Source organism: Lissotriton helveticus, chromosome 9 (genome assembly GCF_964261635.1).
Source record: "Lissotriton helveticus chromosome 9, aLisHel1.1, whole genome shotgun sequence".
Classification (NCBI taxonomy): Eukaryota; Metazoa; Chordata; class Amphibia; order Caudata; family Salamandridae; genus Lissotriton; species Lissotriton helveticus.
Genome location: NC_136070.1, coordinates 934,100,388 through 934,127,529, shown reverse-complemented (window position 1 = coordinate 934,127,529; position 27,142 = coordinate 934,100,388). Strand labels below are relative to the sequence as shown.

At 47.8% G+C, this 27,142-nt stretch overlaps 1 protein-coding gene across 1 annotated transcript in view; it reads right to left on the bottom strand.

Moving 5' to 3' along the window:
- Positions 1-27,142, bottom strand: part of PARP3 (poly(ADP-ribose) polymerase family member 3) — a 506,125-nt gene that overhangs the window by 427,478 nt on the left and 51,505 nt on the right. Inside the window, exons 4-5 of the mRNA XM_078661155.1 lie at positions 12,959-13,156; positions 12,026-12,164 (exon numbers count right to left, since the gene is read on the bottom strand). Coding sequence (XP_078517281.1) covers positions 12,026-12,164; positions 12,959-13,156 — 337 coding nt within the window. The remainder of the gene's footprint in view (positions 1-12,025; positions 12,165-12,958; positions 13,157-27,142) is intronic.

Sequence of the window (27,142 nt, the reverse complement as noted above, 5' to 3'; positions counted from 1 at the left end):
CAAAGGTTGTGTGGATTCCACCAATGCAGAGAGCTGTATGCCCGACCGGTCACCAACACTAGGTCGTTCAACTGTCCGGAGCCTGAGTCCACTGATGAGCCAAGCATTCTTGGAGCAGACGCATATGTAGTCTCGCGTGCGGGACTATGAAGATGCAGGAGGCCATCATGCCTATCAACTGCATGAACACTCTTGCCGGAAGCGAGTGTTGCGGTCTGAACTTTTGGATCAGTGACTGAATGATGTCGACCCTCACAGAAGTTGGCTGAGCCGTGGCTGCCAGAGTATTGATCGTCGCACCCAGATATTGCCGCACATGGGCCGGTTGAAGGTGCGACTTGGGATAATTTAGTGAGAATCCCAGATCGTGAAGGAGGTGAATGGTGTGGGACATGTTGGCGGCGCACTGCTGGGCCGACTTCGCTTGGACAAGCCAGTCGTCTAGATATGGGTAAACGTGAATGTTTTGCCTCCTGAGGTGCACAGCTACTGTCGCCAGACATTTTGTGAACACCCTGGGGGCTGTGGTCACCCCGAAAGGCAGGACCTTGAACTAATAATGCCGACCCTGAAAAGTGAACCGGAGGTATTTCCTGTGTGATGGATGCAGTGGAATGTGGAAATGGGCATCCTTGAGATCCAAGGTTGCGAGGAAGTCTCCCTGATTGAGCAACGGGAGAACTTGCTGCAGTGTGAGCATATGAAAGTGTTCTGAGAGAATGTACTGATTCAGGGGTCTGAGGTCCAGTATGGGTCTGAGGGATCCGTCCTTCTTTGGGATTAAGAAGTACAGGGAGTACACTCCCGTGCCTTCTTCCTCCACTGGCACAAGCTCGATTGCCCCTCCTGCTGCAATAAGTGCAAATGCTCTATGGACATAGGACGGTGTTTTGGTGGCATGTTGGGTGGAGTGGATGTAACTCCAAACAATAACCGAACTGGATAAGTTTCCGGACCCACCAGTCTGTGGTGATGGATCTCCAGACGGGCAGGAACCGCTGGAGTCTCCCCCCGACAGGTGTAGTATGGTCGGGGGCATCGACAGGGCGTCACTGTTTGGTGGTGGCGGAGGAGCAGGAGTTGTTGTTTCCACGACCTCTGCCCTTGGTGCTGTTGCCCCGATAGCCGCCACTACTCTGCTTGGTGTAAGAGGATTGCGCCCCACCTTTATTGTATTGCGTTTGCTGGGACATCTGGCCTCTGGAAACACCTCTATTGCCTGAGCGACGAAAAGTGCTGCCCCGAAACTGCTGGGACTGGAGAGACCCCATGGATTTAGCAGTTTCGGTATCTTTTTTATCTTTTCCAAGGTTGTATCCACCTCAGGACCAAATAGCCTATCGGGGTTAACGGGCTGATTGAGGATGGTAGTTTGTATCTCCGGCATGAAACCGGAGATCCTGAGCCAGGCCTGACGTCTCAACATGACACTGGTGTTAATGGCTCTGGCCACTGTGTCCGCTACGTCCAGTGCACACTTAATGGAAGCGTTGGAGATAAGCTTCCCTTCCTGAATAAGCATCTCAGCTGCCTCTTTATACTGATCTGGAAGATGTTGCAAAAGGGTCTCTAGTGTGTCATAGTGCGCCCTGTCATATCTGGCTAGTAGCGCCTGAGTGTTAGAGATACGCCAGATATTGGCCGCTTGAGCCGCCACCGTCTTCCCTGATGCCTCCAGCACTTTAGACTCCTTGTCGGGGGGAGGAGCATCACCAGTGGTTTGTGAGTTTGCCCTCGTCCGGGCATTAGAGACAACCAGAGAGTCTAATGGCAACTGTCCTCTGATGTAGGCGGGGTCGCCAGGCGCCGGCCTATATTTTTTTTCAATCCTAGGGTTGACCACCCTGGCCCGTGTGGGTTCCTTAAAAATGTCTGCAGCATGTTTGAGAACCCCCTTGAGCATGGGGAGAGTCTTGACAGTTTTTTCTGCAGTGGAAAAGGTATGAAAAAGGAAGTCCACTTCGATAGGGTCAGTGTCGAGGTCCACGTCGTGGTTTTTAGCCGCCCTCTCAATTAGAGCATTAAATGCAGCTGAATCCTCGGTAGGAGAGGTCTTGACAGCGTACACTTGAGGGTCCTGGGCAGTGTGCTGATCCCCTGTGTCACCTGCAACTGTCCATGAGTCGTTGTGATCTTCAGGATCAGTGTTGGCAGGAAAGCCATACTCCTCGTCATCACCATCCCCACCCTCCACATCCGAATAAGTGGGTGAGGGTGTAGCCACTCGTGGAGTCGGTGTAGCAAGAGGCTCCACCAGAACAGGGGAGTCCGCAGCAGGCTTCTTGCGCTTCAAAGGAATCATGTAGGACTCCAAAGGCTTGGGTTGCCGTGATTTTCCTCTTGTAGAGGGTGAGTTTCCCGGTGTCGGCGTCGATATAGTGCTCCGACTGCTCCTCCACCGAGGGTTGTCGAGGTTTCAAGCTTCCAAGCGGCTGAGAAGGCTTCTGCACCGTGGACACTGGGACGGGCGCTTCGGTGACCGACCGTGGAGCGAAGGCCTTCGATGCCACCTTTGGCGGCAACGTAAACAGGAGAGGCGCCGAAGACTTTGGCGTCGTGGCAGCTGGCTTCGCGGCGGAAGCATCCTTCGGTGCGGACGCGGAAGCCTTGTTCCTGATGCGTTGAAGAGAATCCGACACCTGCTTTGTAAAGGAAGCGGACGGTTTCGTCGATCCGACAGACGTCTTCGGTCCACCAGCGAGGGAAGACTCTTGCGTCGATGCCTTATGTTTATCCGGGACCAGATCAGCCTGTTTCTGCGCGCTGCGTCCCCCTGCCGGTCCGACAGCCTTCTGCGTCGACGGCTTCGTGACGGCGGCCTTGACTACGGGGTGCGGGCCCCAGTCTTCGGTTCGACGCCCTTCGCCGATTTTGGGTCGACGGCCTTGACCGACTTCGACTCTGCGCCCTTGACTGACTTCGGTTCGGCGCCCTTGGCCGACTTCCCCGGGTCAACAGCCTTCTTCGGCTTCGGCTGCCCCGACGTGTCCGAAGACGAGGAGGCGGCCGGGGTGGCAGACATCTTCAGTTTCAATGGCGCCTCAATTACTTTTGCTTTCGTCGACACCGAAGGTTTCGGTTTCGTTTTGACCAACGTCGGCTCCGCAGAAGTGTCCGTGGCCGGGCCCATAGGCGAGGCCGCGGATTTGGGTGGAAGGTCTTGTGTAAGGCCGCGTGGCGATCCCTCGACCTGAGCCGTAGTAATTATTAGTTCCGGCCTAGCTCTTCACACGAGCTATCTTCCGTGGCCCCGTAGGCCTCATTGTCGTCTCCTACCTCGTCGACGACTTCTGATGCCTCAACCACCTCGACGTCTGCGTCGTATCCGTAGTCGATCTCCTCCGCTGGAGGGGAAACTTGCAGATGAATCTCTTGTGGGGGAAAAACGTACGCAAATATCCCAGAGCGAATTTATGACTTTAACACACATTCCTTTACCACACATGGTAGTATACTTAAGGGAAGTAAAACACACACATAGTTTTAAATTAATTTTACATTTGTTTGAAGGGGCACCCTCCAAAACTCTCCCTTTTTTTTTATAAATTAATTTTAAATGTAATCTTTTTCTTTACTGATGGGGAACACCCTTTTTTTATCACTCTTAATACACTTTACCCCTACCCAACCCAAAACGTATCCTTACCATACCTATAACCAACCCTAAAAATACCCTCACCACCCTATAACCCTACCCACCCTAAACTCCTAAAATAATTCTTATCACCCTACACTCCTACCCACCCCTAGACTCTAAAAATACCCCTACCCTCTCCTTAACCTCAAAATAATTTCCCTTTACCACTCTACACCCCCAAACCATGAAATATACTTACATTGCGTGGTATAGGCATGCGTGGCAAAGGGATCTGCGTGGCAAAGGCGGTTTCCCTCCCTGACCAATTCAACTTTACAGCATTACCAATGGGCTCAGGGTACCTAGAAAAGAAGGTCTAGCATTTTGCTTTCTCTCACATCACAAACACAGGTCCACCGCAGATGTCCTCCAACAGTGAAAGCATTTTTAGATCAGCTGGTATCTGATTTATCATTTGTGTGTTTTTGATGCGCACGGAGGCGCAGGTTCGTAAAGTCATTGTCCACCTCTAGCAAACGCTTGGTTAGGAGAAGTACTTGAATAGGCCACTGACAGATTTTGAGAGCCAGCGGGACAACTCCAGTGAGTGCATGCCTGTTTGTTTTTGCAGTAAGTTCATGGTGGTTGTTAGAAATGGGATTTATGGTTGGCTAGGGCAAGCGTCTAAGCCAGGCGGAAACCAACACGCTAGTCAGGGCAAGGGAGTTACACACTGAAGATAACCTTGGTAGTTTGCAAGAGCAGTCAGGCTTATCCCAGAGGCAATGTGTTATACATATATATATATATATATATATATATATATATACATACATACATATATATATATACACATACATTATATATATATATATATATATATATATATATATATATATATATATATATGTATGTATATATATATATACACACACACACACACACACACACACACACACACACACACACACACACACACACACACACACACACACACACACACACACACACACACCACCCCCCCCCCCCCCCCCCCCCCCCCCCCCCCCCACTAGGTATTACCTTACAGGGGGGGGGGTTATCTACAATACAGGGCCAATCGGGCCACTGTCATAACTATTAGCACACACAAGTAGTGAGAAATAAACACAACCAGTAACTACTGGTAAAGACACTTCGCATAAACACATTATGCGTAACATCTTAGACACACATCCTATATTAACTAGAGCACCACAGTAACACTAACGAGGTGCACAAGTCACCTCAGGGCCTTACGCACCACCAAAACATGAGGTGAACACCAGGCCGACTGGCCTGCTCCTCGGGGGCCAGTCTTGGGCTTCCCCGTAGTGTCCTCTGTCCCAAAGTCAGGGCTCTAAAAGCATGTGGCCGTTGAAATAGCCACCAGCCTGCCGATGCAGCAGAGTACTGGCCCCAACAGGCTTGTACAAAAATGGGGGCAACAGTGCAACTCACCTGTGTGTCTTCATAGACACCAAAATGCCTCCTAGGTTGCAGCTGCCCGCGATCTGGCGGTGCAGCTGTATAGACAAAATAGGCACCAACAGGGTGCCCTCCAAGCCTCACTCACCTGGGCTTCTTGTGAGCAGGGCAATAACAAGGGAGCTCAGCCCCACTAACCACTCCTTGGGGGCTGAGCGAGGGAGACTGCAGTCATTTACTGCAACCAGCGACCTTCGGACTTGCTTCAGCCTGCCCACGGCCAGTGGGAACCTTTCGGTCTCCTGGGGGTGGAGGGGAAGGGGGGGCTTGTGAGGCTCTCCTCTCGTCTCCGGCAGCACACCTCTGTGCAAGCTGCAGCCTCCCGGACGGCAATTTTCGGCCACATGCAGGACTCTCCCTTCTCTCACAGGAGCCTCGCCCACAGCCAGGCTTCGCCTGCCTGGCTTCCTCCCCCGGCAAGAGGAAGCTCCGTCCAAAGTCAGGCAACAACTGCTTGGCTTCCTGTCCTTTCCTCGGACTACGGAGAGGAGTCTCAGTCGGTTTGGTTGCAGATTCCTCACAACTCGCTTCAGGGGTGCGGTCACCGCACCTTCCCCTGGCACCAAAAATGCGGGGGTAGGCTCCTGCCGACAGAATCTCTGCGCCGTCTTAGCTGGTGAGCCCGCGCCGGGGGCTCCGGTGCTAATTTCGGCCCTCAACCCTGCGTCTCCTCCACAAGGGGAGCCAGCAACAGGCTCTCCTCCGCAGGGCCAGGAAATTAGGGGAAATCAGCAGCGCTCTGCCTGTCTCTCACCTGCAGACACCAGCAGGGAGCAGGCAGCGCTTTCCTTCGAGAAATGCACAGGCAGACCAGCACACCAGGTTTCCTGGGTAGAATAGCAGAGCCTTTAGCTGCCAAGCAGGGCAGCAGGTCAGTCCCCCGGAGGTGGTTCTTCCTGGCAGTCCAGCAGCTTGCCGGCCCCCAAGTAAGCACCAGTTGCACAAGCACATTCATGGGGTCACAGCCCCACTAATTATACCAGTGCAAGTCTTTGTTCCCCTCCTGGCACAGGGCTTTGTGCCCGGCCTAAACCAGTTCTAGGGGGCACTTACTATTTTATTTACAGTGCACAACAATCTCCTTTGTAAGTGTAGGCTGTGGCCCCAGACACACCACAGGGGAGCAGAGCCAGCATTGTGGAAGGCAGGCACAGTCCTAATCAGGCCCCGGTGCTACTCCTCACAGCACTCCAAATGCAGATGGGCCTATTCAGCCTAGCGTTGACTCACCCAGCCCCTCTAGAGCCACTGCACCCCCCCCAGCCCCTGTCATCCAGAGCCAGACATGCAATACACCCAAGGCAGGCACAAGAACACATAGGACACAGAAATGCCCACTGCTAAAAATAGCATTTCTAAAATAGCGATAATAAAACTGCGCACACCACCACGCAGCATTATTACCACTATTCCAAACATACCAAACGTGATCACGCTACTCCTCTCATATCAGGAATTACCACTGAAACACTTTTCAGGGAATCCCCAAAGAATTCCTATGAGAGGGCAGCCTCACAGTAGTGAGAAACTAAAATGGCTGTTTGTCACTACCAGGACATGCCACGCTGTTATGGCACATGTCCTACCTTTTACCTACAGCACACCCTACCCATTGGGCTAGCTAGGGCCTACCTTAGGGGTGACTGATATTTAGTAATAGGGGAGTCACAGACGTGGCACCCACTTTATGCGCCACGTCACAGCAGCAGTAAACTGTGCGTGCAGGCCCTGCAATGGCAGAAGCCTGAGACAGGTTTGAAAAGCTACTTTGGTGGGTGGCGCAAGCAGCGCTGCAATCCCACCAGTAGCATTTAACTTACTGGCCCCGGGTATATGTAATATTACTTTACAAGGAACTGGTAGGTAAATTAAATTAGCCAAACCGGTGTAGACCAATCTTACCATGTTTACCATAGAGAGCACATGCACTTTACACTGGACAGCAGTGATAAAGTGCTTAGAGTCCTAAACCCACCAACACCAGCTCAGAAAAAATACCAGGCGGAAGGCAAAAAGTTCTGGGATGACCCTGCAAAAAGGGCCAAGTCCAACAGTGGTCATGTTCTCAGTGTGAACAAGTACCGTTATTTGTGAAACTTTCAGAGCACTAGCTGCACTGCCATCAATTTAAGTGCACTGATGTGTAGGTGCTTTTGCTACAGAGACTATTGGCCCTAGATCGTTAGCTGGCGCATGGGAGCATCCCAATCTGTTGATGGTTTATTGCAGTTAGAGGTCCAGAAATAAGTGCCCAGTAAAAACTTCTGGTTGTTCCACCATGCAGTTTGTGCTGAACTCTAGGCTCTACAAACACTAGATCATCCCAATGATCACCCACTTGTAACCATTGTCTCCCAAGGAACACTTGCAGTGGAAGCATGTACAGTCGAGCATTTGGTACTACTACAATACAAGACACCATCATTCCCAATAGTTTCATTATCATCCTCACCATCAGAGGACACAACGTCAGGAAAAGGGGGGTGGGGGCAGCCTTTTAAATTTCATCAGTCTCTCGTAGCTTTGAGTGTCACTGTATTGAGTATGACTCACAAAACGGTTGCATTTGTTGGAGGCAATGGTCATATTTATTAGCTTGACGGTGAACATCAGTATATGGAGGAGTGAGATGGCTTGTTGAGAGTGAACAGGGTAATGGCTTGGCTGTTGCACTTTACCAGCCATTCACCCAGGTATGGAGAAACATGAATAGCGTTGCTGTGATGATGCACTGGTACAACTGCCAGCAATTTGGTGTACTCTCAAGGGGCAGTGGTGACCCCAAATGGTAGCACTTTTAACAGATTATGTGATCCACCTACCACCAACCTAAGGTATTTGTGGTATGGATGGGTGTGGTGGTGGTGGGCTGGTTGAATAGAGAAGTGGAGGCAGGCGTGGAGGGATACCAAAGGGGATGATCCCCTTTGGCATCGCTTTGTTCGCCCTAAGTTGACAGGGAATGCCAAGACGTGGGTCCCTTGCTCACTTTGCCACTGGATTCAAGATAGCCTGGCTGATGAGGGTTATGAACCCGAAACCGGTCCCAGGATGCTTGTTTTCAGTTCAGGGAAGATATGGCTTGGCAGTTCGGGCTGGACTGTTCGAATGAGGCACAGGGTCAGACTGATTTGCATATGGCCATGTCTGAACTGGGGTGGTGGAGTGAGCTAAAGAATGATGATGGATTAAACCCAGATCAGTTGACTGTGGGTGAGTGTTTGATTTGCTCAAACGCTCCGTCCATCATCCCCTTTGGTATCCCTCCATGTACCAGGCAGAGCCCAAGGAAATGTAGACTTTTTGTCCCGATAACCGATGTTCGTATGGACCCAACGTCCATACTTGGAGGGAAGGCAGTGTAATCCCGTATCATGCAAGAGCGGGATTTCTAAGATGGCGCCCGCGACCAGCCACCCAGAAGAGGTGGTCAGCGGTCTAGATGTTGGGGCACCAGAACATCTAAATGACAGAAGTAGGAGTATCCCAGTGTACGAGGAATCAAAGGAGAATGCCGACGAGAAGGAAAGAGGAGCGGGAGCGGAGACACCGGAGAACCTGAAAACACAGACCAGCCTACAGAAAGAAGACATCCCAGGAGAAGGAACATAGACAGTACCGCCTAGAGGCACTGTGCGTAGGTCTGACCCGGGAAGGAGGAGGAGGGCGGCGAGACCCCTACTGCCACGACCCAGGAGGGCAGTGGCCGGAGGCAAGTACCCTTCATGCGATATCTCACTACAGGGGGGTGGAGGTTGGGACACTGAGCGTCTGCGCCTGTATGCCACTATAGGGGATCAGCACATCCTTTTTCATGTCACTTCTTGGCCCAAACAGCACATGTCCCGGGTGAAGGTGACAGTACTGAATGAGAGTTAAGTAGGACAGCATTATTCATTATTGTTTATTTTTGTTTTGAGAGCCACTGCTCAAACTCTCCTTCTCTAACCTGGCGGGACGACCGGAAAGGGGAGAAACGGACCCAGACACTAGCTCTAAAGAAAAGAGAAAAAACCCTAAAGCACAGGGACACTACCTAACCTGTCAAGAAAGGACATTCCCATATAGCTTGCTAAACTACCCTAGCTTGACATTCATCCAGATAAACCCCTATAATCCTTAGGTGGACCATTAAAATCCTGAGAAACACTTCTTCTGACTAGGTGTCTTATTGCCCAGGTGACAACACATTTCCACTTTGCTCAGTAACACTTCCACTTAGAGGATCTCCATGCCACCCTTAGAATTTCCGTACAACATTCAGATGACTGTGAATGACAACATTTTAAGACTTTTAGAGCAATACCCACAAGTTGAGGCTATTTTCTCTTCCTCCATGTTAACAACTGCAGAACAGGTTTATATTTCTAAGGCTAATAATCTATAGTCATGGGCGTCAGTTCAAAGACCCAAGGTTGTCTTGGCCACACCAATTTCACCAAAACGAGGATCACTTGAGCATAACTTTATTGTCCACTTCTGCAACAAGTGGAGATGGAGTAAGAGCGCAGGCAAAGATTCCCATCAACTAATTAACAGTGCATTTTCACTTGAGTGAGGGTAAGAATAGCGGGACCAAAATTCTTGGGCGTTTTGAGTTTCCTTTGGTTGAGACTCGGTTGGGGGAAGTTCTTCCTAAATGTGCAAAACATCTGTTGTAAAGGTTTCTTTTGGGAGGCTCCAGCCTATCTACTTTGAATGTCATTCAGAGTGCTGTTTTTCCCCCCAAGTAAAGGGATGTGCTACCAAGTGGGTGTTGTGTAACATCTCTCATCTACACATTCCTGCTGTTTGTTTAATCAAAACCTATGATTGCAAATCGCTCAATTCTATGGTTATGATTTTGAGCTTCAACAAACTGATGTTTACCACTTGTATTTGATTCCATTGGTCCCTGAACCCTACATGAGGGTGCTCATAAGTGCTCTCAGTCCATGTGAGAAGCAGCTGCATTAACGGGAATAGATAGATCTGTAATTATGCTGCCTTTTACACATTGTGTGTGCCTCATCAACATAATGCCATTATTACCAAGTAATCCACAACGACTAGATCCTTCCATTACTTGTTTGACTGTGTCCACTGACTGTCCAGACATTCAAGAGATGTTCTCAGATGTAGGTGACCATATTGGACCAAAAGAAATCATGATGCTGTCATACCAATTAATCTTGTTGCAGCCTTCTCTGTGGGATAATGAGAAAACTGGTAAATGACATTTGCATTTTAAAGGCCTGAATGTGGTGGGTTGCATGTGTTGCCATAGCCATCACTCTATCTACGTCCGCAAACAACATTGTTTTCAACTGGACTGTATCGGTCGGCAATTTTCTAAAATTATTATGAATCCCAAATGGACCAAAAGCTGGATTACTTTGTTTATACTTTTGTGGTATATCTGAAAAACATTTCCTTTCACCAACATACCACACAAGAATTTCTTGTCGGCTTAGATGCACTGCCACGACAGTTAGGCAGTTGGTAAAAACCCTTGACACTGTCTTTATGACAAAGGTAGTATCCTGAATTGAAAGTGATAATATTTGCCATTTACCAAAAACCTCATAAATGTTTGATGCAGGAAAAAGAAAGTAGGCATCCTTTAAATTGATGCTCACAAGAAAGTGGTCCTTTTCCAACTTTAGGATGACATCTTCTAAAGCAGTTTTTAAAGTTATCTTGCCATAATTATTCACTGGATTTACGTCCAAGTGTGGCCTTAGTTTGTTATGAGAAATATACTACTATTTGGTACTTGCTTAGGAGATCTATACAATATCCATGGTTGATAATCTTTAGCCCTCATTGGTTTGAAGTAATGAAGTCCAATGCTTACGGGATGCATCACAGACAGAATCTGACATGGGTTATATGGTCCAAGGAGAAGAGGTTCAATGTGCCACTGTGCAGAGAAGGTGGAGTCGTGTGCACCCTCCCCTCTTTCCCTTCCTTTACTATCACATTATAACCAAAACTGTATTTTGCTGGAAAGGGGTGGCTATTGTTGCCCATCTTGTAAGGCCATAACCTTGCTGTGAAAATTATTGCCTCCCTGCAGGTCTACTTTGGTTTGAGGTTTCACACTTGTCCTGCTTTAGAGGTTTCTCTCTCTTTTCTCATTTGCTCTAGCATATTGCCAACTGAGTACCCAAATAAATGTTCTTCCTCCAATGGTGTACTTCTCACTTGCACTTCAGGTTTGAATCCAGACATACACTCCAAGATTGGTGTCTAATCACAAACCCTGTGCTTACCCAAGATCTGAAGTGTGTCAGCACCAGCTAGGCAGACTTTACAAAGGAAATAGCGTCCGTCTTGTCTTTGTGCGCCGTAGCTTCTACTCTTTCCTTACGTTTCTCTTGGAGATGATGGATAATCTCTATTACCACTCGTTGTTGACCGTAATTGCTTAGAAGCGTCATGGATTTGACCATCCTCAGCTGGATTGGGCCAGACCTTTCAATTCTCTTTCCAACTGCCTCCCAGCCCAATCATTTAGAGATGGATATAAAGCTTTCTTCATAGCTTTTGAGACAATTAGAGAATCTGAATATGTGTAAATCTAGGACGAAGTCTGGCCCGAAACGAGGAATTACCAGGGGGCTCAGACCTGGAATTACCAGTTCTCTCTGTAATTCCTCAATTCTTAGTGGACCTCTAGAGACCGACTCCTAATGAGCCAGATTGTCACCACCCTCGAAGATACCAGTGCCTCAGGTATTGGGATCTGCCAAGATAGGAAAAACTGTTCACCTGTCATCTGCAGTTAATTGAGAAACTGCTGCATTATGACATTAGACCTTATGACTCGTGTGGCGCTGCATATCTGTGCATGACTTGCATTATCAAACCCACTACATCTTATTTATTACCCTGATTTTCAGTATACACTAGTGTGAATCTTGGTTACATGCATGTCTTCACCCCAGTGCGGAGTCTCACCTATATTCATGGTCTGCATGGCGTCCTTGAACATATCATTGCTGAAGATGAGGGAGACCAGGCCCTGGGTGGGTTTATCCAGGGAACAGGGACGAACCTTCTTCTTAACTTTCTGCAGCTCCCCATCAACTGTGTCCACCTGAAGGAGCATGAAGGAGTGCTTTAGGAGCTTTACAATGAGCAAGGTACTCAAAGACACATCTGTGCCCGAGGTACATAAGGTAATTCTGAAGAATGATATATTGTTTGTCTAAATGAAGTATATATACATATATATATATATATATACATATATATATATATATATATATATATATATATATATATACACACACTTTCATACATCATTTTACATGCCACTGCCCAGTATTTGTTTGAACATTCCAATGTCAACCCTTTAGCAGTCTCCCAGTGACCTGCAAAGAAAGTCATTTCACTAACCACTCAAATAACTAATTGTCATTCCACTCCTGAAACAACCCCATACCAGTTGATACATGTATCCCAGCCTGTCCATAAAAAATAATGCACTGGAAGTCACACACGACTAAACATAACACTACCTTCATCAATTATGTACGAAATTCCATGACGCATACCAGCCACAGGAAGATACCAACTGCCAAATCACCTCACTCAGAAAGTACCCGCAGTCATGACCTATTTTCACATTGAACAGCTTCTGAATCATGTACTCCCGCACTAAACTAAGAAGTCACCATCTTTCTTCAGTCCCTACAATTAAGTACTCACTGGTTTGCCCTGTGACTTAACAATACTCCTCTTCTCATGGCCAAGGACTACAAGAGGTATTCATTAGCCTTTCCTGTTAAAGTTTAATTCTGCCAAAAATGTTCAACTGTTCTTTAAAACACTGGTCCTCAGACTGTGGAGAAGTTTTAGGAAAATTCTGGGAGCCCCAGTGCCACTCACCTTGACAGCGACTTCTGTTGCTTCGTCCTCCTCTTCACCTCGCTGCACTTCAATCATCGTATACTTCCCGGCATGCTCCACAAAATTCTCTCGATCAGCCCAGTTATTCTTGGTTTTGTCCTTAAACTTCTTCTCAAAATCTTTCTTAGCAGCATCCAGGGAGGCACAAGGTGTCATCTTTGACTGCCCAACTTCTCCCTGTGTATCCACAGAAAAGGAAACAAATAGTGTCAAAGGGCTACCAAGTACCCAACGTGCTGCAGTATACACAAAAGAGAACAAAAATCTAAGTAATACAGATGCCAAAAGCCTTGTGTGTCCTGTTTTTTTATCATCAGTTAGTAGCATGTTCATACAGCTGTGCACGTGCCAACTTGTAAATACACAGAAGAGATTTGATATTAATTTAATAACAAAATACTTATGTCAGTCGCTGTCTGGAAGCATATCTTAGTCTTTTTAAAGTGAGTTAGGAGACAATTTGTAATGCAGTAGTGTCTCTAATAAAACATGTTTTTCTGTGGCTGCAATGTGTGCTGTAGACCGACAACTTTCGATATAAAGGGCTATCAAGGGGACTACAAAAATGATGGAATGAACCACCTCCCCTCACACTTGCCAGACTTTTTAGCTCTGTGAATGAACTCATGCTATGGCGGTGATTTTTCTTTTTCTTAGATTAATTATTCTAGAGATCAGTGTAAGCCTTTCCCTGTTTAAAAATATATTTTCATAACAAGTAACTTTTTTGCTATAGTAGTGTAGTAAGTATTTCTAGGAAGCAAAGTTCTACCAAGTTTTAATGGCATAGTGCTTCCTAAATATTCAGAGAACTGCAAACTTGGCAATAGTGTTAAAGCTAATATTGTTCACATGCTCTGCATATGAGTCTGCCTTCTAATGTTGGGCATGGATGTTTGAAACTTGGGTTTCTTTGAAGAAGTCTGAGTCACAAGACCTGTAGAGACTCCCTTTGTCCACAATGCAACAGCACACTAGCTCCATGTCAGATTGTTTTTACGTTGCAAGGGTGAGTGTTGTATGTGGAGTGGAGGGTCTAAGTGGAGAATTGTGGCTCACTGGTTAGAGGAGGCAGACCCTGAAGCAGAGGTCAGACCCGGGACCAGGGTTCAATTCCCGACGCGCAGGGTCTTGAGCCCAAATGTCCACGGAACTCGATAATTCTCGCTTCGGTGCCTACTCAAATCACTGGTTCACACTCTGCAACTCTGGGCAATAGCTTGCTTAATCTCCACTACGGCCCCCCTGCGGCGGGATGCCTGGCTTTCACCTTGGGGATGCCCAGTAGGGGTTATCTCACAGGGAAAAGCCAGGACGGGTTCCCAAAGCAAGCGCCTTGAGACCTTGCGGTGATAAGGCGCTATATAAGAACCTTTGACATTTGACATTTGACATAAGACAGTGTGTGGTGCACATATCAAAAGATGTTAAAAGTACATGGAAGACAGTGGTCAACATCCCTTACTTCCGAGGAGGAGGGTGGGCGCATGTGAATTTACAGCACCACATGCTACGAACAGATGATTGCAAGGTAAGGTTTTCCATTCGTAGTGTGCGTCACGAGGGAACAGCCATGACAACGCGGGGATTACCCCGCACTGCCATTACAACGCAGGGATTACAACGAAAGTCGTTACAACGACTTTCGCTGGAGGGCGCTGTTGGATAGGGAATAGTTTAATTTTCTATCCAACACCTTCCCTACTGTCAACGTGGGCTGGAGTTGGAATAGAAAATTAAACTATTCCACTATCCAGCGCCCTCCAGCGAAAGTCGTTGTAACGACTTTCGTTGTAATCCCCACGTTGTAATGGCATGCGGGGTAAAAGCCCGCGTTGTTATGCCATACAACCGTGCGTCACTGGAGATACACATGATTTGCATACAATGCTTTACATAGAATATAAAAAAGTGCCAAGCGGTTTCAAAAAGTATTCTCAAGACAGCTTGGCCAACTTAAGATTGTTGAAGTTAAAGGACATCAGCACAGTAACGCTTTGTGAAGGTATGCAGAATTGACCAATCAGCAGCCTTGCTGATATCCGTTAAAATAATGTTATACAGAGAGGCTAACACTGCACCCCTTTACCGTGCAGTGTGGGCTCTAGGGGGCAGGGAGAGTGTGCACTTAGTCTTGGCATGGCAACTTTGAAAACATTTAACTAACCACATGGCAAATACAGCTTTAGAGATGGCAGAGCCCTTGTGAAACTTGGAGAAGGCCACAAAAAGGTATAAAATATTAGGTAGACTTTCTGAATGGGCTAGTCCTATGAATGTAGCAGATTTGCGTTCTCTTAACATCGAGAGTGTGAAGTGCCTGTTCTGCCACAGAGTCTAGTTGTGGGGAAAAAAAACAGGCAGGTCAATCAATCAATTAGTTATTTTATAGAGCACGACTACTCACCTGTGAGGGTCTTAAGTCGCCAAAGTGGAGGGGGAGGGGGTTGGGGGGGTGGGGGGTGTCTGCAGTTTTATTTGTGTGGAATGGTGCAATAACCTCAGGCAGTAATTTGAGGCTGCTCATAAAAACTACCCTGTCCTTGTGCACCTGGAAAACTTTCTTGTGCAATTAAAAAACACCCTTCCAAGAGAGGAACTGCAGTTGGAACAAGTGCATGGTCTCTAAAAGAGGACACATGAGTGAGCACTATATTGAGGTTCCAAGAAGGTGCAGAAGGAATGTTTTGGACGTATTAGACTCTTTACGCCCTCCATACGAGCTTTCTGGTCTGTTATCCTAAACAGGGAGAGTGCGGTCTGTTTTGGAAGCACGCTGTGATTGCTATTAAGCACAGGTGTATAGATGTGTAGGCAAGATCTGCGTTGTACAAGTTTAGAAGGGAGGAACTGATGTTGTGTACAGAAATTTTAAGATGATATAATTGGATATGTATTAATGCTTAAACATCTTCCACTTTGTAGCATAAGTGGTACGAGCAGTAGGCTTTAGTGCCTCCGGCAGGATAGCCATGCATTACTCTGAAAGGTTAAAATAGCCAAACTCTAAGAGCTCAGGTGCCAAATTGCGAGGTTCTGTTGTTTGAGATCTGGGTGCCTCAGATGGCCCTGACGTTGAGTGAGAAGGTCTGGCTAGTGTGGGAGCTTCTCTCAAGGGTTGACTAACATATCCCAGGAAATGAATATAAGGGCAGTCTGGCATAAATTAGTTCTACTAGGCTAAGGGTCATGGACATTTCCCTCATCTTCCTCACCACATAGGGAATGAGGGGGATATGCAGAAATGCATAGGAAAACACCACTGATCAGTTCTCCCATAGTGCGGGTACCGGAAGGCAAGGTTTTGGCTTTTTGCATTTTCTGGAGCGACAAACATGTCTATTGTTGGGGTCATCCACAGTTGGAAGTACCTCTGGATGGATTTCCCTATTGTGGGCTTGTTGGTGCACCCTACTGAGCAGACTTGCTCTCCATTCCTGGTGAACGTGCCAACAACAGGAACATTTTATTGCCTTTTGCCCAATGCCAAATTTGTTGTGTAAATACAGAAATCCGAGGAGAAGGTCTTCCCTCTAGCTTCTGAATGTAGAACACGGCTGTCTTGTCTGTCTTTACTAGTACTGTCTTCCCCTGTATAAGAAGGAAGAGCGATTTGAGGGATAGCCTGATGGCTTGGAGCTCTAGGTAGTTTATCTGGCATCCCTGGTGCTGAGGAGACTACAGGCCTGAAATGTTAACTTGCAGAGGTGAGCTCACAGCCCTTGAGAGAGGGATTCAGGTTTGAAAGTCATAAGCGGCAGGGGGATAAAAAAGGGTCTGCTGAAGAACAAGGATTTGATCCCCAAAGTAGAGAATGCTGAGCCAAGGATGTAACAAACACTAGATCCTTCAAATGCCCATCCTTTTATGCCCATTCCCTCAGGAAACATTCCTGTAGGGGGTGCATATGCAATCAATCGTAAGGAAAGGCTCAATCTCCTGTGGCTGGAGATGTTGAAACCTAGGTTGGAAACAGGGGGACTAATTCTTGAGTGTCCTTTGACGCTGCTCTTGATCAGCCAGTCTTTCAAGTATAAACCAACATAAATGCCATTTCTGTGGGGGTCCACTCAAACAACTGTTGGGCACTTCACGAACACTCTTGGAGCTGTACTGAGCCCGAAAGGTACCACCTTCACTTGGTAGAGTGGGACACTTGTCAGAAGTGAAGGAATTGATGATGTGCTGGGTGTATGGGGAAAGTATGCATCTTTCAGATCCAGCATGTACATGAAGTCGCCTTGGCACAGCAGAGGAATGACAGCCTGCAGAATGACTGTATCAAAGCGTTCGGAAAGGATGAACCTGTTCAAAGGCCAAGGATCGGCCGGAGTATGCTGTCCTTTTGGGGGATTAAAAAGTCCAGGAAATAAAAATTGCACACCTTGTTGGTGTGTAGATACTGGTTCTATTGTCCCATTTTGTATGAGGGACTGAACTTTTTCCTCCAAAAGATGAAGGTGGTCTGAACGCCATGCATGGCGGCGGGCCGGGACGTTGTGCGAGGGGATGTTACATTTGAGGCAGTAAGCTTCCAGCACAATAGAAACAACCGACAGATCTCAGGTGGTGCATTCCCTCTGAGGTAGAATGTGCCTCAGCCTCCCGCTGAAAGGTGTTGGATTGTTTTGTTGAGGGGGGGCTGGAGTTGGGGGGAGGTAAGGGGACTCACTGCTTTGCCGCAGAGGAGCTTCCCCACCCCACCCATTTCCTCTATAAGCCCAATTGTGGAAGGACTAGGTTTGTCAGGGTCCTGAAAGGCCTGGTGGAAAGGTTGATAATGTGGTATTCTCTAGTTTGAACCCCCTGGTGTGGCACCTCCCCATATCTGATGCTTCCTAAAGGATGGCCTGGGAATGTTGGGCTGCAAGGCGCCCATGGATTTGGCTATGACCGCATCCTTCTTTATTTTCTCGAGTAGCTGGTCCACCTGAGGATTGAACAAAGATGCTCACCATTGAAGGGTTTGTTGAACAGGTGCTGCTGCACCTTGGGCCTATACCCCACACTCTAAGCCAAGTGTGTCTGCAAAGGTGGATGCTGGAACACCTGATATTGGCATTGCTAATAGTTTTGCAAACAAGTCAGTGTTGCGACCAATTCTTGTCCCCTTTTCTGATAGGTGCTTTATTAACACCCCAATCTCTTCCCAGTGGTATCTACTATACCTGGAAAGGAGACCCACGAGTTGGCAATACACAAATGTGTGGTTGCCCTAAGTGCTACCTGCTTCCCTCTGCATCTTAGACTCCATGTTAGGCGGGGGAGCGCTTCATGTAGCCTCAGCAGAGGCCCTCATTTAGGCAGTCTGCCTCTCAGCTTTTGACTGCTTGCGAATGACCTATGCAACCTGAGCATGCATGTGCAGCATCTCTGGTCTGAGAAACTCAAGTTACCAGAGAGGCCTTACTCTTCACACTGGGTGCTCAGCATATTTACTGCACCAAAACTGTCTGGAAACCCCAATAGCACTTTCCTGTGCATGTTGCAGTGTGCCCACCGATGTGAGAAAATGTTCTTACAGAGGAAGGCAAGACAAGGGTTGCAGTAGGTCTTGACGTGCTGGTTGTAGACCTTGTGGTGGTCGGCCCAGGAGTATTTTGCATTACACCTAGCACGCAAGTGAAATGGTGTGTGTTCCATACCGTTTGTCTTGCAATGGATGGAAGTGCCCTAGTGACAGTCATCGGCTCAGGGAATCTGTTAATGAGAACGGATGTCGCCCCCGACCCCAAACCCTCCCCCCTCATGAAATAGGTTGATATCCACTGCAGGGCTGAGAATGGAGTTGTTTTGACCTAAAGGGGATCAAAGAACTCAAAACCCAGAGCATGTAAATGACAACTTGGGAACAGAGTATCAGACCGTCCAAACCCAATTGAGGAAGAAAACAATCTGAGCTGCAGGCAATGTGGACAAAGGACGGGACACTACAGGTCTTGTAACTAACTTATTTGAAGATAAACAAGTTGCAAACGTTCAACTATATAATTATTATAAAGTTGATATGTCGCTATACTCTGGTGAGAATTTCAGTGACTACGTAACATTTTAAACGTACAAAACCCCTGAAATTCACCAGAGATATTATCAACGATGTCATGAGTGATGTAATATGTGGGGCAATTAGCAGTGTATGGCGAGGCGCGAGTTCTAGTAACCGTAGCACACTAGTTACAGTTACTTGAGATAACTATAACTGTTGAATTTCAGTGGTTTTATAAGTTTAAAAATTTACAATGTCACTGAAATTCTCACCAAAATATAATGTTACTTTAACAATTGTTTCGTACCGTGTATTTCTAGGATTTGTTTTAACTAATTAATATTTTGTCACCATATGTAATGCCAACACCCAGCAGGCAACAAAACCCACGTCAACCACAGCCAAAAACCCTGCGCACCATGGGACTGGCCTCAGGGCCTGCACTGCAGCCAGACCCAGAGTCCAACCCATCAGCACTGCCCCCTCCCAAGCCGCTTCGGGCCCTGGAGATCCCATCCCAGGAGGCATTTTGTTTATTGGTTTTTTTTAGAGGGAAGGGGATGCGTGTCCCTCTCCCTGACCAGCCAGGGTCACCCCAACCCCCATGGCCTTAAAGGGGAGGGGGCGCAAGCTAATAGTGGCCCTGGAGACCCCAGCGCCCAGGGCATCACTTAAATATAGGGGATGAGGGCATCATGCACAACCCCACTTCCAGAGCCTTAATAGGATCCAAGAACCTCATCCCAGCGGCTAAATTCCAAGAAAGGGGCTCTCTGGGACCAGATCACCAGCCTAGGGGGTCAGCATATCTCTACCCTGCCCCCTTCTGTCTTTCTTTTACCTTTTTTGGACTCTGGACTTTTGGACTCTGAACTGAGTTTGACTCCTAAGATGGCTGCCATCACATCCTAGTTGTGCGCTGTCAGCCAATCAGCTCTCCATGAGATCTGTCTGCTCTTCAGATCCTCATGATATTTGCAAAGTGTCTGAGCATTAATTGCTCAAACACTACTGAACACATTTACACCAAACCACAAACTGCACTCTTTCTGGAGTTTTCTGACAAAATTGCTGTAAATCCGTTCAGTGGTTTGGGCTGTAGTTGGGTCTAAATTTCCTATGGAAAAAAATTAATGAGGGAAACCGGTTTTGGTACCCCCTTTTTCTCGGACCCTGCATGACAGATCCTCCCAAAAACTTTCCAGTTAAGAGCGGAGATGGAAAGAAAAAGAAATCCTAACGTTCGGTGAAGATTCATCGAACAGCAACTGTTGGGATGGGAAGTCTCCTGCATGTCTCTGGAGAGAGTGCATCCCCTGCCTTATCCTAATCTCCAGGCAAGTCACTCAAAAGCTACTGTATGGTTTCTAGATCCCTACCTCAGTGAGCATGACAATCATACATGTCCACTGAGGTTCTCCCTGTTTACATGGATTGAGACCCTAGAGCTTGACTCGGAGGTCGAGGGGGCATGCCTAGTGCACCCCTATTTTTCAGAGAGTGGCTACTGCCCTCTCTATTAAGGCTGTGGTAGACGGACAGTGGTGGCATCAATAAATCTATAGTCAGGAGGGGTGAGTCCCTAGGCACCCTCCTGACCAAGTCTGTGCAGTCTGCCATGCCTGTGGTCCTGTTCCCTTTGTCTAACTGATGTGTGTTTGAGAGCCCGTGGGTGTATTGGGGAAGAATGGCGATTTGAGCCAGTGTGAGGAATGCGAGCTGTTCTGCTGGACATCCCAGCTTCCCCGTGCCCCTCCCCATTTCCTTGGAAAGGCCTGGAGGGCTGGGGTAGACACTCGCTTTTTATCTAGGTTTAGCTGCACTAACTCTGCGAAGATGACCCTCCCCCACTGGTCAGGTCCTCCTGGGCTGGAGTTAATTAAAATTTCTCTTTGGGGAGTTGCACAGCCGGATACCAGGAAGGGAACTTGTGCATGCTTTACCCATGCATTGAACACGCCATGAATGGTTTGTGATTGGAGGTGTATTCAGGATGCAAAAGTAGCAGACCCTCTGATTGGATGAGCCTATCAATCAGAGGTGATAAAAGTCTGGCCTGAGTGGTCTACTGTTGTTCAAGACTGGTCTATGACTGAAGAGGCAGCCACACCAGGTCCGTCTGAAGATAGCCAGGCGCGACCCGCAGTGTGAAGGAGGAGATAAGACTCTGTTCACTGCATCTAGAACTAAGGCATCAGCAGCATGGGAAGAGACCAGCTGTTTCTGTGAGGCTTGGGGGAGCGTGCGCTTTTGACCAAGGAAATTACAGACAGCTGCCCAAGGTGTGGAAAGGAAGCTTACAGCACATCAAAGGATTTAGTGTGGGAAGGAAGCTTGCAGCACATCAAGAAAAGCTGGTGGAAGGAAGCTTACAGCACATCAAGAGAGCCAGAGAGGAGGAAGCTTGATTCTAGTCTTTGAAGGTGAGATCAACTCCCCTCTAAGCTCCCCCTTGCACTGTGTGAGCCTGTACAAGCAGTAGCTGGGAATAGAGGCCAGTGTAACAGGCACCCATCTTTCTTTTTTGTGATCTCTGAGGGTATCAGGGTGAACTTGCACTCTGTCCAGCCACTACCCTCTTACAGCTAGCCAGTGGCTACTGGACTCGTGGGACTCCAGTAAACTGTGCCAAGACATCAGGAACCTGTGATCAGATCCCTGACACCACTAGAGCGGTGTCCTCACAACAGGAGGGCACATCTGTTGCTTTGGGTGGGGGGTTATGGGGCTGATCAAGAACATTTGACTTCACATCATATGCTGAAACTATATCCTTTCAATCCAAAGATTGGTATAAAGGCTCCAGTGAATGAGAGCAGCCCTGTGTAACATGGTCTGTAATATGCAATGCTTATTGTGTGTTTTCATGTTAACTGTGTTTTTATAGTGCTTGGCGTCTAGACACTATGTTTGGGGTCAGAAATGTCCCAGAGGGTTGTAGAGACATCTGGTTTTCACTGTTTATCCTAGTGTTATGTGTAGTATAATTATCTTGTGTGTATTAAAGTACTTTTGTTTTATAAAAAGTAAAGCACTGACTGGACATTGAGTTTATCAGCTGGTGGTACGGTTTACACTGTATTCTGAATGTCTAATCCCACCTCACCTCCTTGAGTAAGCCTTGGACTGCTCTGACTCGCTACCCTGAGAGAGTAAAGTGCTGGAGAGGAGTACTTGGTTATCGAGTTTTGGGTCCACTAGTACTGAGGCCCCAGGACACGAGCGGGGGAACACTCCAGTTGATGCGATTGGAGTGCAGTTACCCCCGAGTGCCCTGGTGCCCAGGAAGCCGGGTCTAACATTGGTGGCAAGAGGTGAGGGACGACTAGACTTCAGGCTCAGTGGACACTGAAGCCAGTTGATAATTCCAGCAGATACCCATACGCTATATTTAAAATGGCAGATAACATTAGAAGGGAATTGGAACGGCAGAACTTGACTGTGGAGCCATTTAAGCAAATGTGTGCTGAAAGGGGGTGGAAGGTCCCAAGGTCTAAGGTCAGGGAGCACTTGATTAGCCACATGACAAAATGCTTTGAGCAAGAGGTCACTGTTGTGCAACAGTTGGAGAGCACTGTTACCACAAGCCTGCCAAGTCAGTCAGTGCAGGCTTCTCCTGTACCAGCCCCAAGACTTTCCCCTATGCTTTCCCCTAGATTTTCCCCTAGACTTTCACCTCCCCCTATCTCCAGGGCTACCTTTTCCCCTGCCCCAGGATTCGCCTCCTTAGGAGGGACGGAGCAAGACTTTTAAACTTCATCTGAAATTTAAGGAAGCTAAGGATTTGGCAGAGGAGAAAGCAAGGGAGTTTGAGAGGGAGAAGCCAAGGATGGCCCGCCAGGCAGAAGAGGAGCAGCGAAGGGTCAGACCGGAAGAGTGGGCTTGGAAGGAGAAGGAGAGGGAAAGGGAGAGGCTGGAGAAAGAAAGGGAGAGGCAGGAGAAAGAGAAGGAGAGGGAAAGTTTGAGGCTGGAGAAAGAAAGGGAGAGACAGGAGAAAGAAAACGATAGCTAATTGGAGAATGAGCGGATAGCCCTGGAGAAAGAGAATCTCAAGTTAGCAGCTGATCGAGGGGTTAGCTCTGTGGATGGGGAGTCCACTTCAAAGTCCCAGGGAAAGGAAAATACCACCAAGGTACCAAAAGAATTGATACACATGTATGTCCCTGGCACTGATATTCTCAGTTGGATGCGTGCTTTTCATCTAGCATGTAAGGCTCAAGGTCTTAATGGCCAGTCCAAAGCAGCAACTTTACTGAGTCGCCTCCCTCGGGAAGGGACTGAAGTGATTGAAAGGATGCCTGAGAAAGGCAGTCTGACATATGAGTGCATGAAGGATGCTTGGATTAGGCGGTTTGGGTTGAAACCAGCCCAGTACTTGCAGAGGTTCCGTGAGAACAAGAAGGCAGAGGGGGTTCTTTTTGAGAATTGGGTCCATGACATAGTAAGAGACTGGAATGAGTGGGTGAGAGGGATGGAAGCAAATGATTACCAGTCCCTAAATCAGGTGATGATTGCAGAGCATCTCCGGGAGGAGCGCTCTATCCCACTCAGACAGTATCTCTCTGACCTTCCTGAGGGGGATCCTGAGAAACTTGCAGTGATGGAAGATAAGTGGCTTGCCAAAAGAGTGAACAGGGGGCAGGTGCAACCCCTTTCCATGCCCAAGGGGGAGAAGAATTCCCAGCAGGTTGGCCCTGAACCAGAGGGGAAGGGCCAGAACAGTTGCCATGGCTCTCAGTCAGGACCAGAGTATAAGGGGAACGGGGCCTCGAGCACCAGGAGGGGAAGGAGGTAAGGGTCCTTTCACTCCCCTGGTGATTAAATGCTATAAGTGCCACCGAGAGGGACACTTAAAGCCAGACTGCCCCGTGAAGGACGTGGTGCCAGTGGTACCCATGTTAGCAAGTGTGCTTTCAGTGGGGGCAGAAATGAAGGGAGGCTCACGTGACTTTAATTTAGTCACCAGGGACATCTGGGAACTCGACCTAGAAGCCCTTAAGCATATTCACCCTAACTCAACAGGGTATATGAGTGCAGCAAGTATCAATGGAAGGAAGGTTCTTGCCATGAGGGATACTGGTGCCCACAGGACTATGGTTTAACGCAAATATCTCAAACCCGAAGAGATCATTCCTGGTTCTAAGGGGTATGGACTTGTAGATAGTGGTGATGACCTGGAGTACCCTCTTGCTAGAGTGCAGGTAGGGGTGAATGGCAAGAAGGCCATGGTCAATGTTGGGGTGCGAGAGAAGCAGGGTGCTGGGTGCTTTCTGGGGAATGATCTTGTTGAACTTGGGTTAGTACCAGGCCCTGAGGCCTATATGGCCTGTATTTCATCAGCTGTGCTCACTAGGGCACAGACTGAAAAACTACTTCCTAGTGAAGTGGGGACCACTCTAGTGGAAGAGACACTAGAGGGGAACAGGCTAGAACAAGAAATAAGGGCAGATTCTGAGAAGGCTACCTGTCCTGGTGTCTGCACCACCTGCTCCGGTTGGACAGGAGGGTGAGCATCCAGAAGCGGATATGGTGTTGGAGTCTGGGTCCCTGGCAGAGCTGCAGGAGCTGCTTGTGGCAGGAGGACCGTCCCGTGAGGATTTTTGTAAGGCACAGGCTGAGTGTCCTACACTTGTTGGCCTGCCGACGACTGCTCAGGGACAGGTCTCTACTGGTGTAGTCGGAAAGCACAAGGTGGCTTGGGAAGATGGACTCCTTTACGGAGAGCCTGCTGACCCAGAGCCAGGAGCCAGCAAAAGGTTGGTGGTTCCTCAGCTGAACAGGAATTTCCTGCTGCAGCTAGCCCATGAAGTACCCCTAGCTGGTCACTTGGGCATCAAAAAGACAAAAGACAGGTTAGCACCTCTGTTTTACTGGCCAGGAGTTGGTCAGGATGTGGAGAAGTGTTGCCATACCTGTCTCGTCTGTCAGGCCAGCAGCATGTCTGGTGGCCCAATGAAGGCACCCTTGGTTCCCCTACCAGTCGTGGAGGTACCCTTAGAGAGGGTGGTGTGTCTTCCCAGGAATGACAGGGTATCTTTACTTGCAATGGCTGAAGAGTTGGAAGAGGAGAGTGAGTCCCTCCCTGACTTATTGCAAGGTGATGAGAAGGATGGTTCAGTGGAGGGAGTTAAGCTCGCCTCTGAACTGACACCTGAACAGCAGGTGGAGTGTAAAGAGCTGCTGGGGAGATTTTCCCATTTCTTTTCACATACCCCTGGGCTGATGCCTGTCTGTGTGCATGACAGACACAGGGAACACCCTGCCTGTTAAGAGCAAGACATATAGGAGGTAAGACCGGGTTCAAGAGTGCATCAAGATGGAGGTGGCCAAGATGCTTCACCTGGGGGTTGTTGAACACTCACGTAGTCCCTGGGCCAGTCCAGTGGGGTTTGTGCCTAAGCAGGGGTCAGCGGACCTGCGCTTTTGTGTGGACTATCGCGGCGTAAGGAAAATGCTACTTACCAGTATGCATCTGTTCTTGGCATGTAGAGCTGCAGAGTCCTACACTTAGCAATAGATCGCCACCTGGTGTTGGGCTCGGATGATTGCAGGTTGTTGTCTTCTTGGAAGAAGTCTTTGTAGTCACGAGATAGGCGACTCCTCCCTTGGACAATACTGCACATGGTCATCGACTCCATCCTCAGATTGTTTTTCGCCATGATGGGAAATGATGGAGTTAGTAGAAGTAAAGAGAAAAGGATGTACATGCGTGTGCATCTAAGTAAGATGAGTATTGGAACGGATGCAAATCCCGGGGAGGCGGGAGGGCGTGTAGGACTCTGCAGCTCTACATGCCAAGAACAGATGCATACTGGTAAGTAGCATTTTCCGTTCGAGGCATATGAGCTGCAGATCCTACACTTAGCAACGATTGTGCAGCAGTGTCTCCCCTAGCGGTGGTCGCTTGTATCCGTTGCAGCATACGGAAATAGTGTTTTAAGGACAGCTTGGCCCACTGCAACTTGCTGCTTGGCTTGCACATCAACACAATAGTGTTTAGTGAAGGTGTGTATTGTAGACCATGTTGCTGCCTTGCATATGTCCTCTAGTGGTATGTTTCCAAAGAAAGCCATAGAGGCTCCTAGTTTGCGAGTGGAGTGTGCTCTAGGAGGAACTGTTAGTATACGCTTAGCTTTTTGATAGCATATTTGAATACACTTCACAATTCATCTGGCAATTCCTCCTTTAGAGATGGGATTGCCTTTGTGGGGGGGAGAGAAAGATACAAATAGTTGTTTTATCTTTCTGAAGGATTTAGTCCTGTCTGTGTAGTATAGTAGAGCTCTTCTCACAGTAAAGCCCTTTCTGCAACAGAGTCCGGTTTTTGATAAAACACTGGTAACTCTACTGATTGGTTAAGGTGAAAAGGAGTAATCACTTTTGGCAGGAATTTAGGATTGGGTCTAAGAACCACTTTGTTAGGATGTATTTGAAAAAATGGTTCTTCTATTGTGAATGCTTGTATTTCACTAACTCTTCTGAGAGAGGTGATGGCAACAAGGAAAGCAGTTTTCCATGTTAGGAATTGCAGTTCAGACTTATGTATAGGCTCAAAAGGGGGGCCCATGAGTCTTGTGAGGACCACATTTAGGTTCCATACTGGAGAAGGTGGTAACCTAGTTGGGATTATTAGTTTTAATCCTTCCATAAAATGCTTTTATTGCAGGTACTCTAAAGAGAGATAGATGTTGTCTATTTTGTAAATACGCTGCAATTGCTGCTAGATGCAGGCGTATTGAAGAATAAGCCAAATTGAACCTTTGTAGGTGTAGAAGGTAGCAAATGATATTTTGGATGGAAACATCCAGTGGATCAATGTGATTGTTGTTACAGTATATTGCAAACCGTTTCCACTTAGCAGCATTACATGCTCAGGTAGTTGGTCTTCTAGCTGCTTTAATTATATTCATAGTCTGGTGTTAAGTTCAAGTAACCAAACTCTAGGACTTCAGGAGCCACATCGCCAAATTTAGTTGGCTTGGTTCTGGGTGCCTTATTTCTCCATTGTTCTGTGTTAACAGGGATGGCGTGAGCCGTAATTTCTGATGAGGAACCAGTGAGAGATCTAGTAGCGTGGTGAACCACGGCTGACGTGCCCATGTGGGGGCCACTAGTATTAGTTTGAGAGACTGTTGTCTGAGCTTGCGTACTACTAGTGGAATGAATGGGAGAGGCGG